General features: G+C 45.5%; 1 protein-coding gene across 2 annotated transcripts in view; it reads right to left on the bottom strand.

The window, feature by feature from the left end:
- The window catches only part of VPS35L (VPS35 endosomal protein sorting factor like), a 130721-nt gene that overhangs the window by 12278 nt on the left and 100291 nt on the right, over positions 1-18152 (bottom strand). For both annotated transcript variants that reach the window (XM_010598422.3, XM_064295647.1), the window contains 2 exons: positions 14172-14311; positions 4749-4914 (listed from right to left, as the gene is read on the bottom strand). In XM_010598422.3, coding sequence (XP_010596724.2) covers positions 4749-4914; positions 14172-14311 — 306 coding nt within the window. The remainder of the gene's footprint in view (positions 1-4748; positions 4915-14171; positions 14312-18152) is intronic.

Here is an 18152-nt window from a genome sequence, read left to right as displayed (position 1 = left end):
GGCCTGCAATCGGGCAAAGCCCCTGGGACACATGTTGCCTAAGAACAAGGAGAACTGGGTTTCCGACTCCCCAGTTCTGTCACTCTAACCCCATTCTCAACTACCCGTGTATGGGGACTCTTCCCAGTGAACACTTTCCTCGGCCCACTATTTCCTTCGTAATTGCTCCTCCAACACAGGTTGGTGGTGGACAGCTCCGGGACGCAGCGGTCAGTCCTAGGTTTGGCTTTCTGAGACGCTCTGGTTGCTGCGTGGCTAGTGCTCTCTGCAATGTTGAGGACAGCAGTTATTCTTGTAAGACGTGAAAGAATTTGATCTAGGCATTCGCCACTACCAGATTTTGCAGTGTGGCAAAGCTGCAGCTGGTGAAAGAATTTCTCACGTCTACTGCTGAAGATGAGAATAGTTTCTGGGACAAATTCCCCTGCTTCTTCGGGGCTGGAATCTACTCCTGCCTGATTAGCCTAGCACTGGAGGAGTGAGAAGGTCAAGGACCACTCGTGGCCAACTACCCTGGCCCACTGCCGGAGCTACAAGCTTCCTGCCCGTGGGGCGAGAAGTGTGTTCAGAGTGGGCTGCCTTCTAGCACACACACATACACCTATTGAATGAGGGCCTGCTCTGCACTAGGTTCGGGGCTCAGAGCTGGGGACTAGTTGGGAGTGAGGCAGACCTGGGCTCTGTCCCCACAGAACTTACAGCCTACCGGGGCAGACAGATGAGCAAACAAACACAACGGGACATGCCAAAAGCCAGGAGGAGGTGTCCTGGGAGTTATGGGATCCTTAAATCTAGGCTTGGGAAAGATTTCTGGAACCAGTGAGATCTAAGATGAGCTCATGTATAATATTGGAAAGAATGGGGATACAGCCAGACTGTTCCTTAGAAGTGAGGATGGCAAGTCTTACTTTGGGAATGTCCTCAGGGAAGACCATGTGCTAGAGAAGGATACTGTCTGGTAAAGTGGAGGGCCAGTGAAAATGAGGGAAACCCTCCTTGAGATGGACTGACAGAAGAGCTGCAACAATGGACTCAAGTGTACCAACAGTCAGGAAGGCGGTACAGGACGGAGCAATGTTTCCTCCTCTTGTACTTCTGGCTGCCATGAGTCGGAGGTGACTCGACGGCAATTAACAACGACGACAAGCTGAGCTCTAAAGGTTGAATTTACTAGAGAAGGTGGAAAAAGGGTCAGGAGGGGGAAACAAGTTTTCCTTGTTAATACTTGGTGAGAACAAAAGGAGGGTGAAAAGGGCAAGGTACAGAATTAGAAGTAATTTGGTCAGGCCAACAAGTAGGTGGGCCTGAGAGTCTGGGCATGGCTCTCAGGGAGGAGGGGAATGATGTCCCTGGCAAATGGCCACTAAAAATAACCCACAATCTCTGCAGCTGTCGGGCCTGGGGGTCACAAATGTGAATGCTTCAAGGGCCTAGAAGGTGGTATGAATGAGTGGAGGGGGCCACCTTGGCTTACAGCGTATCTCCCAACAAAGATACTCTCTATCTCATACTAAACAAGCATTCAGTATACTGGAATATTTTTTATCCCGTCTTCAAACACACACACTGTCTCATAATGCTCGCGTGGACGCCCTGAAGTTACTGCACCAGGTAATTTCAAGACATTCTCTTCCTAGTAATCTAGAAAGAAAGTGGCTAGTACTGCTTCATAAATGCAAAAATTATTTAAGCCCTCTTTTTCTGCAGTCCTCATCTGTCAACGCTATCTAAAAAGCTGCTTAGAGTAAGAGAGTCAGGAACATGCAATCCCAACCCCCAGCAGAATCTCATGTGGCTCCCTGGGTCTCTCTCCTATTAAAAGGTCACAATTCCACATCCAAAGTAAACACAGCTGGATTAACAAAAAGGAAAACAATCCAATCTTCTGTTTTCATCTTTAGAAGTCAGAAAACTAGACTCCTTGCCTATCAAATATAGCCTCGCTCCCTGTGCTGACCACTGGCTCCCGCAGTCTCTCCTGGCAGTTGCAGAGAATTCACCGAGTCTCCTTGAGGAAGCATGGAGAGAGGAGAAGGAAGGGTAAGTCTGCTCCTCTGACATACCCTATGATTTATAGCCCACTTCCACATCAGGGTCTGGTCCTCCTACATTTCTCTGCAGTTCAGAGCCCTTCAACGGACACTTCAAAGGAGGAGATCAAAATGCCAATAAACACAGGAAAAGGTGCTCAACCTCATTCAGTATAAGAGAAACGCAAATTAAATGCACCCATCAGAATAGCTTAAATAAAAAAAAGACTGACCACACCAAGCAGTGGTAAGGATGTGGAGCAACTGGAATGCTCATACCTGATTGGCAGGAATGTAAACTGGTATCATCATTTTGGAAAACTGTTAGGCAGTATCTACCAGTGTTGAACATAAACAAACCCTAAGAGCAAGCAATTCTAGGCATATGAAAAAAACTGTTACATTGAGTCAATTTCAACTCACAGTTACCCTATAGGATAGAGTAGAACTGCCCCACAGGGGTTCCAAGGCTGTAAATCTGTACGGAAGCAGACTGCCACATCTTTCTCCCCAACAAGAGTGGCTGGTGGCTTCAAACTGCCGACTCTTTGATCAGCAGCCAGGCACTTAACCACTACACCACCAGGGATCTCTCCTAGGCATAAACCAACAGAAATGTACACCAAGAAATATGTACAAGAATGTTCATAGCAGTGCTATTCATAATAAACCCAATTTGCAACTAGAAACATATAAATGTCCATCCATATGGGAATGGATAAATCATACAGTCATACAATGGAAGACTATACAGCAATGAAAAAGGATAAACTATAGCTACACGCAACATAGATGACTCTTACAGGCATAATACCTAGTGAAAGAAGCCTAACACCAAAGAATGCTTGCTAAATTATTTCATTTACATAAAAATAAAAAACTAGCAAACTTAGTCACGATGTTACAAGTCTGGACAGCGACATAACTTTGAGGAATAGAATGATGGTGCTGACTGGAAGGGGCATGAGAGGATTTCTGGAGAGCTAGCAATATTTTTTTTCTTAAAAATTTTTTAATTGAGATACAATTTACATATATAAAATTCTCCTTTTTAAAGTATACAATTCAGCGGTTTTTAGTATACTCACAGTTACGCAACCATCACTGCTATCTAATCTCAGAACAGTTCCATCACCCCCAAAAAAACCATATTTATTAGCAGTCACTCCCCATTGTTCCCTCCCCTCAACCCCCGGCAACCACTAATTTACTTCTTGATAGATTTGCCTATTTCGGATATTTCGTATGAATGGAATCATACAATACATGGCCTTTTGTGTCTGCTTCTTTCACTCAGCATGGTTTCAAAGCTCACCCATGTTGTACCATGTACCAGTATTTCATTCCTTTTAATGGAATGTTCTAGTGCCTCAGCTGGGTGGTGGTTACCTGGGTATGTTCACTTTGTGATAATCCACTGAGCTGTATTTTTTATGGTATATATGTCATACTTGAATGAAAACATTGTTAGTATGTAATCAAGAAGGCAGTGTGATGTCTGTCACATAGTTCTGGGTCTGAATCTTAGCTCCATCACTTTGTCTTTCTGAGCCTCCCTTGCTCATGTGTAACATGGGGATGCATGCCTGTCTTCATAGCAATGCTGTGAGGATTACGGAGAAAAAGGCCTGGGAGCTTTGTGCAGAGCCTTGTAGTTACAGTAGTAGCTAGCATTATCAACCAGTCTCCCTAAGTTACATCTTTATCATCGGCCACGCTCCCGGTTAGAGAACACCTTCAATAACAGAAGGCCATCTGTTAGCACTGCAAACTTGTTCACTGAAATGTCCAACTGCAGAGACAGTTCTTCAAACCTTCAGGTATACAACTACTGACAGAAGCACTTTTAACCATAGGGCCATTTTTTGGAAACCAAAAATTGGAACTGAGGGTCTGACAGGCAGGAGATACTTGGCCTGCAATTGGGACTGTCCCGTGTTATCTACGTCCAGGACATGAGGAGGCTGTTCCTAAACCTGTACACATAAGTTCAAAACGGCAAGTAGCATGGGGAGAACAATGCCATCTCCTTCTTCCAGAACATTTGAACTCAGGGCTTGCTGAGCCTCAGCATTACCTGCAGACCTGATTAAAAACCCTGCGTGCCAGGGCCCACCTGAGGGTATGGTCTAGTAAAAGGCCTAGGAAGAAGCTCAAGCACATGTATATTTAACCATCTTTCTGGGTTAGTCTGTAGCCAAGAAAGACCACTGACCCAAAAGACACTTCTCCAAACTTGCCTGATCATAAAAATGATCTGAGAGGCTTGTTAAAGATACAGATTCTCAGGCCTCTTCCTGGGGATGCTCACTGAGGAGGTACAGGATGGGGCTCAGGAACCTGTATTTTTATGGGCTGCCCCAGATAACTCTGATAACCAGGCAGATTAGAGAAACCCTGGACCAGAAGTCCACGGTAGCTAAAATATTCTACCACCATTTGCTATTGAGTTGATTCAGACCTGATGTGGGTCAGAGTAGAACTGTGCGCCATAGGGTTTTCGATGGCTGAATTTCTGAAAGCAGACTGCCAGGCCTTTCTTCTGAGGTGCCTCTTGATGGACTTGAACTGCCAACCTTTCGGTTAACAGACAAGCACATTAATTGTATTCGCCACCTGCAGGTGGTCTGTAACACATACGGCAATAAATAAAATAGAAACTAAAAACATTCCATTAGACTTTCATGAAGTTCAAGCATAACAGTGTAGAAAGGGTACCTTTGTCCACGTGGTAGAGATAGGTCTCCTGGCTCATGGCAGAGAGAAGATGCAGGACGCAGGTGTAGATGCGGATTTTATCATCGCTACTGTCTTCCCAGGTATAGTCCTGGATCACGTTGAGAAGCTCTCGAACAAGAAACAGGACCCCGTGTTCAGGATGGTCCTAGTGGAGAAGCAAACAAGGATAAATAATCCTAAATGTGGAGCAAGAAAACAAAACAACCCAGCAATCCAGGTCCCTCCCTTTAGCAGCTGTAGAGAAATTAAAGTGCCAGTTACTTTATGAAGGAAAAGCCCACTCATAAGCCTGCTTAAACAATAGAGAGAAAAATGTCAAAACGCCCTATTAGTCAACATGCCCCATCCTATCTGTGAAGACAAGGTTGGGAGCCTTCCTTTTTGAGTCCAAGGAATGGGAAAGCAGAGCTACCTATCAGCTTAATGGCCTGTTTCCAAAAATTACCATCTTGTTTTTATGTGCATAGTAGTTAAAAAAAAAAAAAGACAAGTCCTATTCCTCCAACTATAACAGCAAGATTGCAGGTCTCGTAGCAGATGGAATGGCAGAAGCCACCTACACTGGGTAAGCCTCCAAATTACCACTGTCATCACTGATGGCACCGACTTTAAATACAGCCTCACTCTTCAGACAAGTGGATGTTCAGCAACATTCACAGTCAAACTGAGGACTCTTTTCGGGAGAAGAAAATCCCAAGAGACAGCTGCACAGTTCATAGCAAACAGTGTTTCTCAGATGCTAAACTGAATCTTAAGACAAAAAACAAAGTGTTGGAGCAGTCTCCATTCACTTCCAAAAAGGTATGTGCAGTGATGTGACTCCCGGCTTAAAACTCCAAGGACTTCTCATCCCACTTGGAAAAAACGTCCCAGTCTATATCCTGACCCACAGGGCTCCCTGGGATCTGCCTGCCCCCATAGCTCTTGGACCCCATTCCACATCACTCCCCATACCCCTCACTCCAGTTTCACTTTTGCTGTTCCTGGGACCTGCTGCTTGGGTTAGGGCCCTGGCAGGACGCAGGTGATGCAGTCAAAAAGGTATTTATAAAGACATGGGCAGAGGGAAAGGAACTAACAAGGAGGAGCGAGACACCAGGGACCGGCAGCAGCAAGGAGCCAAAAGCCCTTGGACTGAAAGACAAGGTGCAGGGAGCAGCGTTACAGGAACCTGGCAAGACTTGCAGCATAGAAGGCCACCTGGCCAGAACAAAAAAGCCACTGCCAAATCAGGGCCCAGCAGGAGTGCGCGAGGAGGAATACCCCAGCCTCTCTCTCCTCCTGCCCTCTGATCTGCTGTCAGCACCTCTCGTTGACTGAGCTAACTGGAAGTTGGCAAGATGGATGCCCAGGTGATACCGTCAAGGGGCGGAAGGACAGTGGGGCCAACCAGGAAACACCTGGCACACATGCAGAAGATGACTGGCCTCATAGCCTTACTGTTCCTTCTGACTGGAATTTTGCTGTTGGGCTTGGCCAGGCGGGCTCCCTGGACGAGCTCCGGATCTCATCTGAAATGCTGTCTCCTCACAAGGCCTTTCTGATTGCCCAATCCAGAGTGCCCACCCCCACAATCTCTCTTTATCACAAATCACTGTCTTACTTTCTTCGAATGGTTCTCACCGTCGGAAGTAATCTTATTCATTCATATTAGTCATTCACTAAATAACACCCAACAGATTTACCTGTGTATCTCCTTTCAGACTAGCTATAACCTCCAGAGGACCTTACTGATGGTGTTGGCCAATGCAGCTCTGGCCAGGATGGCCAGTGGCGTTCTACACTCTGTTAATCGCCCCCCAACCCCCCACCATGACATACAATACAGCCCTGTCCTCGGCTCCTAGGACAGTGCTGGACACAAGGCAGGCACTTGGTAAATGTTATTGAGTGGACTACACTTTTTTCCCAGCCCTTTCTATGTGCCAGGCACTGAGGCAGCTACACAAACAAAGATAGCTAATATTTATGGTGGCTTTTTTTTAGCACAGCCATCACAGATCTACTATGTTCCAGGAAGATATGGCTATGATCCCCATCTCACAGGTGGGGAACTGAGCCACAGAGAGATTAAGAGCCCAGGATTCAAACCCTGGTAGCCTGGCTCCAGAGTGGATATTCATAACTACTAACGCCACATTTACACTGCCTCGCTACAGATAAACGAGGCTTGTCTCTGACTTTACAGGCTTGCTAACTGGGAGAAGGCATAGACATATTCAACTACTGCGATGGAGAATGAAGTGCTACAGAGTATGAAAAGTGCTATAACCAACAAACCAAACCTGTTGCCATCGAGTTGATTCTGACTCATAGGGTTTCCAAGGAGTAGCTGGTGTATTGGAGCTGCTGACCTTTTGTTTAGCAGCTGAGCTCTTACCAGTACCACCAGGGCACTCCACTATAACCAAGATGGATGGGAATTAGCAGCGATCTAATCCAACATGGGAGTCCCTGGGTGGTGCAAACACTTAAGCACACAGCAGCTACTAACCGAAAGGTTGGAGGTTTGAATCCAGCCAGAGGTGCCTCATAAGAAAGGCTTACCAATCCACTTCCGAAAACTCACAGCCACTTAAAACCCTGTGGAGCACATTTCTACTCTGACACACCTGGGGTATGCTCAGGGCTTGGATGTGTCTTTTAATCCAACATGACTGTGTATCTACAGTGATAGTTTCAATGGATACGGATGATGGTGGAGTGGTATCAGGCCTTTTGTATAAGCCATTAACATCGACAGGAGCTGCTGTTACGATATCAGAGCAGGAGAGAAGAAACGTCATGCTCAGAAGTCTGAATGCCTCAAACTACATGCATCAAAATCGCCCAGCATTGTCTACCCTCGATTTACAGAGTCAATTTCAGCTGGCAACACACTACGCCTTTCTTTGCGAACAGCTGTTTCTAACTAGGCTATTTTGTTCTGCTATGTGGATGTCCAAAAATATATTTAAGGATCTGCCTTGGAAATAGGCAACAATCTGAATGTTCCAGTAACTTAATTTCAACATAAATGGGAACCCATTCAACACACCTTCAAAAAGGTGAAAGGGGCAATAGTTGGTGTTGTTAGGTGCCCTTGAGTCAGTTCCGACTCACAGTGACCCTATGCACAACAGAACAAAACACTGCCCGGTCCTGTGCCATCCTTACAATCGTTGTTATGCCTGAGCTCATTGTTGCACCCACTATGTCAATCCACCTCGTTGAGGGTCTTCCTCTTTCCCGCTGACCCAGTACTTTGCCAAGCATGATATCCTTCTCCAGAGACTGATCCCTCCTGACAACATGTCTAAAGCATGTAAGACACAGTCTTGCCATCCTTGCTTCTAAGGACCATTCTGGTTGTACTTCTTCCAAGACAGATTTGTTCATTCTTTTGGCAGTCCATGGTATATTCAATATTCTTCACCAACACTACAATTCAAAGGCGTCAATTCTTCTTCGGTCTTCCTTATTCATTGTCCAGCTTTCATATGCATATGATGCAATTGAAAATACCATGCCTTGGGTCAGGCGCTCCTTAGTCTTCAAGGTGACATCTTTGTTCTTCAACACTTTAAAGAGGCCCTTTGCAGCAGATTTACCCAATGCAATGCATCTTTTGATTTCTTGACTGCTGCTTCCATGGCTGTTGATTGTGGATCCAAGTAAAATGAAATCCTTGACAAGTTCAATCTTCTCTCCGTTTATCATGATGTTGCTCATTGGTCCAGTTGTGAGGATTTTTATTTTATGTTGAGGTACAATCCATACTGAAGGCTGTGGTCTTCGATCTTCATTAGTAAGTGCTTCAAGTCCTCTTCACCTTCAGCAAGCAAGGTTGTGTCATCTGCATAATGCAGGTTGTTAATGAGTCTTCCTCCAAACCTGATGCCCTGTTCTTCATACAATCCAGCTTCTAGGGTTATCTGCTCAGCATACAGATTGAATAGGTACGTTGAAAGAATACAACCTTGGCGCACACCATTCCTGACTTTAAACCATGTAGTATCCCCTTGTTCTGTCTGAATAACTGCCTCTCGATCGATGTAAAGGTTCCTCATGAGCACAATTAAGTGTTCTGGCATTGCCAATCCTTGCAATGTTATCCATAATTTGTTATGATCCACACAGTCAAATACCTTTGCACAGTCAATAAACCACAGGTAAACATCCTTCTGGTCATTCTCTGCTTTCAGCCAGGATCCATCTGACATCGGCAATGATATATATCCCTGGTTCCACATCCTATTCTGAAACTGGCCTGAATTTCTGGCAGTCCCCTGTCAATATACTGCTGCAGCTACTTTTGAATGATCTTCACCAAAATTCTGCTTGCGTGTGATATTAATGATATTGTTCTATAATTTCCACATTCGGTTGGATGACCTTTCTTGGGAATAGGCATAAATATGGATCTCTTCCAGTCAGTTGGCTAGGAAGCTGTCTTCCATATTTCTTGGCATAGACGAGTGAGTACCTCCGGTGTTGCATCTGTTTGTTGAAACATCTCAATTGATATTCCATCAATTCTTGGAGCCTTGTTTTTCGCCAATGCCTTCAGAGCAGCTTGGACTTCTTCCTTCAGTACCATCCATTCCCGATCATATGCTACCTCTTGAAATGGCTGAATATCAACTAATTCTTTTTGATATAATGACTCTGTATATTCCTTCCATCTTCTTTTGATACTTCTTGTGTCATTTAATATTTTCCCCATAGAATCCTTCACTATTGGAACTTGAGGCTTGAATTTTTTCTTCAGTTCCCTCAGCTTGAGAAACACCGAGCGTGTTCTTCCCTTTTGGTTTTCCATTTCCAGCTCTTTGCACATGTCATTATAATACTTTACTCTGTCTTCTTGAGACACCCTTTGAAATCTTTTGTTCAGTTCTTTTACTTCATCAATTCTTCCTTTTGCGTTAGCTGCTCGACGTTCGAGAGCAAGTTTCAGAGTCTCCTCTGACATCCATCTGGGTCTTTTGTTTCTTTCCTGTCTTTTCAATATCCTCTTGCTTTCTCCATGGATGATGTCCTTGATGTCATTCCAGAACTCGACTGGTCTTCAGTCACCAGTGTTCAATGTATCAAATCTATTCTTCAGATGGTCTCTAAATTCAGGTGGGATATACTCAAGGTCCTATTTTGGCTCTTGTGTACTTGCTCTGATTTTCTTCAGTTTCAGCTTGAACTTGCATATGAGCAATTGATGGTCTGTTTCACAGTCGGCCCCTGGCCTTGTTCTGACTGATGATATTGAGCTTTTCCATCGTCTCTTTCCACAGATGTAGTCAATTTGATTTCTCTGTGTTCCATCTGGCGAGGTCCACGTGTAGAGTCGCTGTTTATGTTGGTGAAAGAAGGTATTTGCAATGGAGAAGTCGTTGGTCTTGCAAAATTCTATCATTCATAAAGGTTGGTAGTAAGCCATTCCCGAGAGTCTTTGGTCACAACCAAAGAGGCAAGAGATTATTTCCAACCTTGTGTACGGGAAAAAAATTTCCACATGAGATCCATGCTTCAGTAGTTGTAAAATTGAAAAGAAAAACTGTACTTTGATGGCTCAATGCTAACAACTGAAGCAAGGCACACACAAATTTTTTACAAGGAAGTAAAAAAAAAAAAAGGTCCTGGATTTAGATGGCGTTCCAAGAGGAAATGGTTCCCTCTGGTGCCCCTGGCCAGGCTGCCTCCCAGAGTGCAGAGCAAAACCACTTACCAGGTCCTTCCAAGGGGGCCCAGAGGGGACTCAAACCTCTCTGCCACTGGCCTGACAGGGGGCCTTGGCTTCCACCATTAGCAACATTCCTTTGGATCTCTGGTCTTCGGGAGGCCCCCTGTGAAACGCCAGTCTTTGGGAGAAGAAATAATACCCCAGTAACGGCTAATTTCCCAGAAGAGCTACGAAGAGAGGCCACTAAGATGACAGGTGAGCACAGGCATCCTGGCTCTCAGTCTTAGCTTGGCCACTTACTAGCTGGGGACCCTGGGCAAGTTACTTCACCTTTCTGTGCCTCAGTTTTTACATCTGTGAAATGGAGAAAACAGCAGGCTTATTTTGAGTGAGTATGCAAACTGCCTGGTGGTGCAGAGGTTATGTGCTAAGCTGCTAACCAAAAGGTTGGCAGCTTGAACTGACCAGCCACTCTGCGAAAGAAAGATGTGGCAGTCTGTTTCCATAAAGATGACAGCCTCGGAAACCCTATGGGGGCAGTTCTACTGCTCTAGAGGGTCGCTGTGAGTTGGAATCAACTCGATGGCAATTTTTTTTTTTTTTTTTTACCCAAATGGCTGGCTCATTGCGACGGTATCTAAGCGCTGGTAAATAAGCAATAAAGCCCTTTAGAAAAGGAGTAGGAACACAGGTGGGATGGGAGGAAGAGCATAAAGGGAGGAAGGGGCACTGGGGGAGGAAGAGTGGGAGAGCAGGGGTGGACAGGGGAGATAAAGATCAACAGGGGAGAGAGGGCTGTTGAATGCCGAGATCACCCCTACTCCTTCCCTGCAGGAGCCAGTTCCAACAGCCTCACCAGCCTTGTCAGGCGTCTGTCTGTGTTCTAGTCACTGAGGCTTTCTCCCAGTCCCTCAAGGGCTCCTTCCCGCCTCGAGGCCCTCACCCATGCTGTTCCCTCTGCCCAAGTCGTCCTGTCCTTTCCCCCTCTGCACCAATTTCATGACTATTCCTCCTTCGGACCTCAGCTCCTTTCTCAGGGAAAGACCCCTCACTCAACTCTGAGGCTCTCAAGAGTTCCCTATAGTTCAATTACATGTTTATTTATTTGCTCAACATCTGTCTCCCTCTAGTCAGAAAATGAGTTGGAGAGTGTAGGGGATATGTCTCTCCTGAATCCCCAGATCAACAAATACCTGTGGAATAACTGAATAAGTGACGCTTAAGACCCGACGTCTTGCCTAGGGCTGGGCCTTGTCGGTGGTAAGTCAAAGAAAAGCAATTCTTCTCTGAATCCTAGATGATGATGTTAGCTGTGCTCAAGTCGGCCCCCAACTCACGGTGACCCCATGCACAATGGAGCAAAACGCTGCCCAGTTCTGGGCCATCCCCATGATCGGTTGTGGATCGAACTATTGTGATTCATAGGCCTTTCACTGGCTGATTTTTCAGAAGTAGATTGCCAGGCTTTTCTTCCTAGTCTGTCTTGGCCTGGAAGCACCATTAAAACCTGTTCAGCATCACAGCAACACACAAGCCTCCACTGACAGACGGCTGGTAGCTGAGTATAAGGTACAATGGCCAGGAATCGAACCACTGAACCATCAATGCCCCAAGGGGCCAGGAAGGCAACAGAAGTGGGTCTGAAGGTGCCTCGGGGAACCAGAGAGAGAGTGCACAGGCCCACCTGCAGGGAACAGCTGTGGCCAGCCGGCCAAGTAGAGGAATGTAGCCCGACATGGCAGACCTGATTTTTCAAGAGAAGCTGGAAATGTGGGTTTTTCTGCTGCTAACTGAAAGGCTGAAGGTTTGAGTCCACCCAGAGGCACCTGGGAAGAAAGGCCTGGCGATCTACTTGCAAAAATTCAGCCGCTGAACAGCCTATGGAGCACAGTTCTACTCTGACACACACACGGTGGCCATGAGTTGGAACCGACTCCACAACAACTGGTTGCCAATTTTTAAACACAGGCGACTGATTCCAAATGTTTTTCATTAAAATTATGGCTAAACAATCTTGTCCACAAACTGAAGTCCACCCACTGGCCCCCAGTCTGCAAGCCCTGGAACAGAGCTTCTAGTTGACAAAGTACCTTCACATCTATCATTTCATCCACAATAGCTCCCCACCCTGAAGTGGGCGTATTAACCCCATTTTAGAAAGGGGATAACACAGGCTCTGAGGAGGTACAGAGCATAGCAACTCAACGGCAATGGGTTTGGTTTTTCGTGATATACTACACACACACATATACACACACTGTAATGCCATAGTATTGTACTAGTATAACACTGTTGTTGTTACGCTGCCATCAAGTCAGTTCTGACTCATGGTGACCCCATGTACAACAGAATGGAACATTGCCTATTCCTGAGCCATCTTCATAATCACTGGTATGCATCAGTCCGTTGTTACGGCCACTGGGTATTCTGAGTGCCTTTCAACCTAGGGTGCTCATCTGGCAATATTCTATTGTGATCTACAGAGTTTTGTCTAATTTTCAGAAAGACTGCCAGGCCTTTCTTCCTAATCTGTCTTAGTCTGGGAGATCTATTGAAACCTGTCCACCATGGATGACCCTTTGGTATATCATATACTGGTGGCATAGCTTCTGGCGTTATAACAATATGTAAACCATCACAGTACAACAAACTGACAAATGGGTGGTGGAATATAATATTAGTACTATACTAATATATTTTTTTAATATTAGTACTAATACTATACTAATACAGTTGTCAAATTATTTTTTTAAATATATTTGTTATATTGTATTCTACTGCTTCTTCATGAATGCGTTACATAACCGATCTAGTGATGGGCGTACTAACCACTATGCTTCGTAAGTAACGCTGAGCATAAACATTATTCTGAAATATCTTCCACATTTGCAATGTGAAATGAACACAGCTGATTTATTTTGGTGACAAAGTTCCAGCTACTGCTGCTACTTCTATGGTTTGTTGCCTATGAATTATAACTGAATACAAGGACACATTTCTGTCAGAATTTTGTAGAAATAAAGAAGACCTATTTTTTTCCTTGTGCAAATTCATGATCACTCTGACAAACCCCCAGGGAGTAGGTGGACCCCACGTTATGAACCTCTGCTAGGGAGAGGGTCCAGGAATTCCCACTGCAGGGTCACTGGGGTGGCCTTGATTCCACACAGCCCAAGCCTGACTCTTCATCTCCTACATTCCACGAGAAACCCCAGCATCCTTCCAACAAAGTCCCTTTGGCCAATACAATCCTGTTTCCATTTCTACTATTTGCCATCAAAACACCATCACCAACACCGCCATATAACCTTTTCCTGTGCTTACTACATACCAACTGGGTGACGTTGTGTGTATTCACTCATGTCATCATCACAATAATCCCAGGGGGTAGATACTACCAGCACCCCCATTTTATAGATGAGGGAAGAGAAGTCTAGTAAAGGTCCGTAACTCTCCAACACTACAGCCCTGGTAGGCGGCCAAGCTGGGATTCTCCCCCAGGCGCACCTGGCTCCAAGGCCAGTGCCCTTAACTACTAAGCTACACTCCCCTCAGCAGTATAGAGAGCTTGAACCAGTGCACTCAGGCACAGTATGAACAGAAAATACACTGAGCCATTCACACACCTGACCAGAAAACCGATACACAGATATTAGACAGAATGTTCCTGCACTTTCAGGGCTCAGGATACATATGGCAGGTCAATGAAAGGTATCACCTATGGGTCTTCTTGGGTAACGTACCGGAACTATTAACAGAGTAGAAAAGAAATTGCAGAGGAATTCCAGAAGGAATGATTCCGATGGCCGCATCTTCCCATCTATATTAATCGTCTTTGGAACTTCAGGAATGAGGCTTATAGCGGCTTTGAAGAAAGCATCAGCTGTAAGGCAAAAGAGAAGTCCATGGATGAGATCCGGAAAATCCACAGTCTGCTTTCTTCTTCACAAAGCCTGGAGGCCAGTCCTGAGAATTACATGGAAGTCAGACCAAGGTGAGGGCCTGAAACGGCTGGCAGGTCTACAGCGGGGTTTCTGCAAACCGTAACACACACAGCACACACATGACACACACAACACACACACACAGCTTTAGAGACATCTAGTTCAGTCATAGTTCTAAAGATGCACTTGGGGAATAGGGATTTTTTTTGAAGCTATGTGAAATAATCTACAAAACTATAAGATTCCAAAGGGTAGAAAAAAGGAAGGAAAGGAGGACAGGGAAGGCAGGGACAAAGGGGAAAAGGGGGGGAGAGAGAGAGAGAGAAAGAAAGAGATGGAAGCAAGATAGAGGGAAGACGTGGGGGAGAAGATGGAGAGGGACAGACAGTTCTTTCTAGAACTGCCCAATGATTAACCATGAGAAAAAGCCTCAAGGACAAAACAAAAAACCATTGACCTCACAAATGAAAATTTAAACTACTCAAGGAGATCAAACGTCTTCATGGTCCAAGCGCAGCTCCACTCTGAAACGACTTCCAGTGATGCAAAGAGAACATTGGATTGGTTTACGGCATCTTGAATGAAAACAGGAACCCCAACCTGCACCCCAGAGGGGAGAATGCAACAACAAATCGCTACTTTGCTGAGAACAAAGCCTGACTTTAATAAGAAGAGTATGCCTCTGAAGCTGGATAGTGGTTTTCCACCTTCTCCTCTTTCCTCAAAGGGAAAAAAGCCATATTACGGAAAGATATTTCTCTCACAGCTTTCTGAATCAAGTGAGCTCTGCTCTGGCAGCTTCTTTACCAGGCTGTCTCCCAAACCCTGCACTCATACCCTTCTCACGTTCCCCTCAGTGCATTTATTAAGCATCAACTGTGAAGAGGGCGCTCTCCTGGGCACACAGGGACAAAAAGTGGAGGATATTTGACAATATGACTGTGGTAATGTGGCTGATGTAATCACACCAGTTAACACCTATTTGCTGCGCACCTGTTATGTACCTGGGTCTAAGGAACACCTGAAGTAGCTAACCTTGTTGTTGTTGGGGAGAAAGATATGAGATATGAGGGTTCAGGGAAAAGGCATTTAAATTGGTTCTGGTAGATAAACCCCGTAGAAAGAGTCAAAGGCTGTCAGGCCTTCCGTCTTTGCCACAAATAGTAATCAGTTGGGTTCCCTGGGTGGTGCAAACAATTAATGTGCTCAGCTGCTAACCAAAAGTTTGGAGGCTCAAGTCCACCAAGAAGTGCCTCGGAAGAAAGGTCTGGCAATCTACTTCCCAAAAATCAGCCACTGAAAATCCTACGGAGCACAGTTCTACTCTGACACACATGGGGTCACCATGAGTTGGAGCTGATTTGATGGCAACTGGTTTTTGGTTTATTTATGGAACCCTTAGGTGCTCCTGGGCCTTGTCTTTAAGTAGTTTATCTTAATCCTCAAGCAGTCCTGTGAGAAATGGAAAGTATGTCCATTCCCAGATGAGGACATGAGCTTGAAAGGGGAGTGGCCAGGTGGAAGTCAAGACAGAGCTAATTCAGACTCCACTGCCCCCATGTCATTTGTGTTTTTTAAAGGTAATGCAAATCTTAATTAGTCTCATCCCACCTGGAGCAAAAGAGAATGAAGAACACCAAAGACACAAGATAATTATGAGCCCAAGAGACAGAAAAGGCCACATAAATCAGAGACAAGAAGAACTAGATGGTGTCCAGCTACAGAAGATGACTGCCCTGACAGGGAACACAATAGAGAACCCCTGAGGGAGCAGAAGCAGTGGGATGCAGACCCCAAATTCTCGTAAAAAGACCAGACTTAATGGTCTACCGAGGCTAGAAGGACCCCGGAGGTCACGGTCCCCAGACCTTCTGTTAGCCCAAGACAGGAACCATTCCCAAGGTTAACTCTTCAGACAGGGATTGGACTGGACTATAAGACAGAAAATGATACTGGTGAGGAGTGAGCTTCTTGGCTCAAGTAGACACATGAGACTGTGGGCAGCTCCTGCCTGGAGGGGAGATGAGAAGGCAGAGGGGGACAGAAGCTGCCTGAGTGGACATGGAAATAGAGGGTGGAAAGAAGGAGCATGCTGTCTCATTGGGGGAGAGCAACTGAGTATACAGCAAGGTGTATATAAATTTTTGTATGAGAGACTGACTTGATTTGTAAACTTTCACTTAAAAAAAAGTAATGCAAACCACAACAGAGAAGGGGAGGTAAAGAAATGTCAGGACACCTAGGCGGGGGGACCTTTTTATAACCAAATACTAGGCGGGGCATGGAGAGGAAACTGGAGAAGGCAGAAGTAAGGCCAGGGAGACCAGTGAGGAGGCAGCAACAACATTCTGGAGAGACAGTGGGGAAAACACAGCAGCAGCAGCAATACCCGCTGCCATTGAGTCTATTCTGACTCACAATAACCCTATAGGACTGAGTAGAACTGTCCCATAGGGTTTCCAAGGAGCAGCTAGTGGATTCGAACTGCCAGCTTTGGGTTAGCAGCCTGAGCTCATAAGCACTGCATCACCAGGGATCCTAGCAGCAGCAATAACAGCCAAAGTTTGAGAGCTGACTGTGTGCCAGGCACTGTGCTAAGATCCTGACAGAGTTCATCCTCTATCCAATAGTCATGACAACCCTACAAGGGCCTGTTTTCCCATTTTACATCTAAAAACTGAACAGAGAGGAGCAGGACTCAGGACAAGTCAGCCTCAAGGCTCAAACTCTCCACTGCTCTCAGTGCTGCCCCTCTGTGCAATGAGTCCTGGCAAAGCCAAGAGAAAAAGGGACCCTTACTTCCTAAGGAGTTTTGTGTTCTTTTGTGAAAGTTGCATTTCCCTCTTCGCTTGGACTGCTGGGAACCTCAGAGCTAGTTTTCCTCTTAGGGTGGAAAAGCTTACCTCAGCTTACATTTCTGATCTCATTCTCCCCTGCTTTACCATTGAATTTTGTGCTTATGAGTTTTGGTTTCAACATGGCGAGAGCTTTTTTTTTTTTTAAACATTTTTTTTAAAAACTATGGTAAATATATAGGTAACAAAACATTTGCCATTTCTACAGCCACATGAAGAGCTTTTTCATGTAAATGTCACCTTAAATTAATTTGGGAAGCAGGCGGGGTAGAAATAGTTCGGTACATGCACCATGGGTCACAGTGACTCTGGGTGGGCCACACTGACCACCTCCCTCCCCAGGCCCCCAAAGTGGATTTCCTTACTCTCTCCCTCCACACACTCTAAAGAAAGGCACAGCCTCAGCTAGGCTTTAAGGGAGAGAGTCTAGTGAGCATTACAGCGTTAACAGCCCCCCACCCCATACTTCAAGCAAAGGGCATCAGTTCTGCTTTCTGTAGCTGGCCACCCCCTTTAGAATCAGACAAAAGGGAAGCTCAAACGATGAACTGAACCTACCCCCGACACCACCCCTTGGAGCATGGGCAGGAGCTGTCGCCACGCCTCTGCTGACAGGGCTTTTCTGGGAAAACATTAAGTATGTCAGAAAACAAAGTAAAGAGCTTTTCTCAGTGGGAACTCAAATTCTGCTCAGAGCAACTCCAAAGACCATTTATTTCCTCTATCCAAGTGGTCCTGAAAATACGCCTATTATTGTGCCTTGTTAAGAGGGAGCAACTTTGCCCCTGGTGCTCTGCTCTGCTCCGCTCCTCACAATCACTTAGCCCAGGTCTCATTCTGAAGGACAGGGCAAAAGGCAGCAGTTATCTAAGGGTGGGGGTATGGAGCACTCCAAAGCAGATTTTTCATTTCTATCCTGAGAAGA

This window comes from Loxodonta africana, chromosome 12 (genome assembly GCF_030014295.1).
Source record: "Loxodonta africana isolate mLoxAfr1 chromosome 12, mLoxAfr1.hap2, whole genome shotgun sequence".
Taxonomy (NCBI): Eukaryota; Metazoa; Chordata; class Mammalia; order Proboscidea; family Elephantidae; genus Loxodonta; species Loxodonta africana.
Note: the sequence above shows the minus strand (reverse complement) of the source record. Positions and strands in the feature narration are given on the sequence as shown.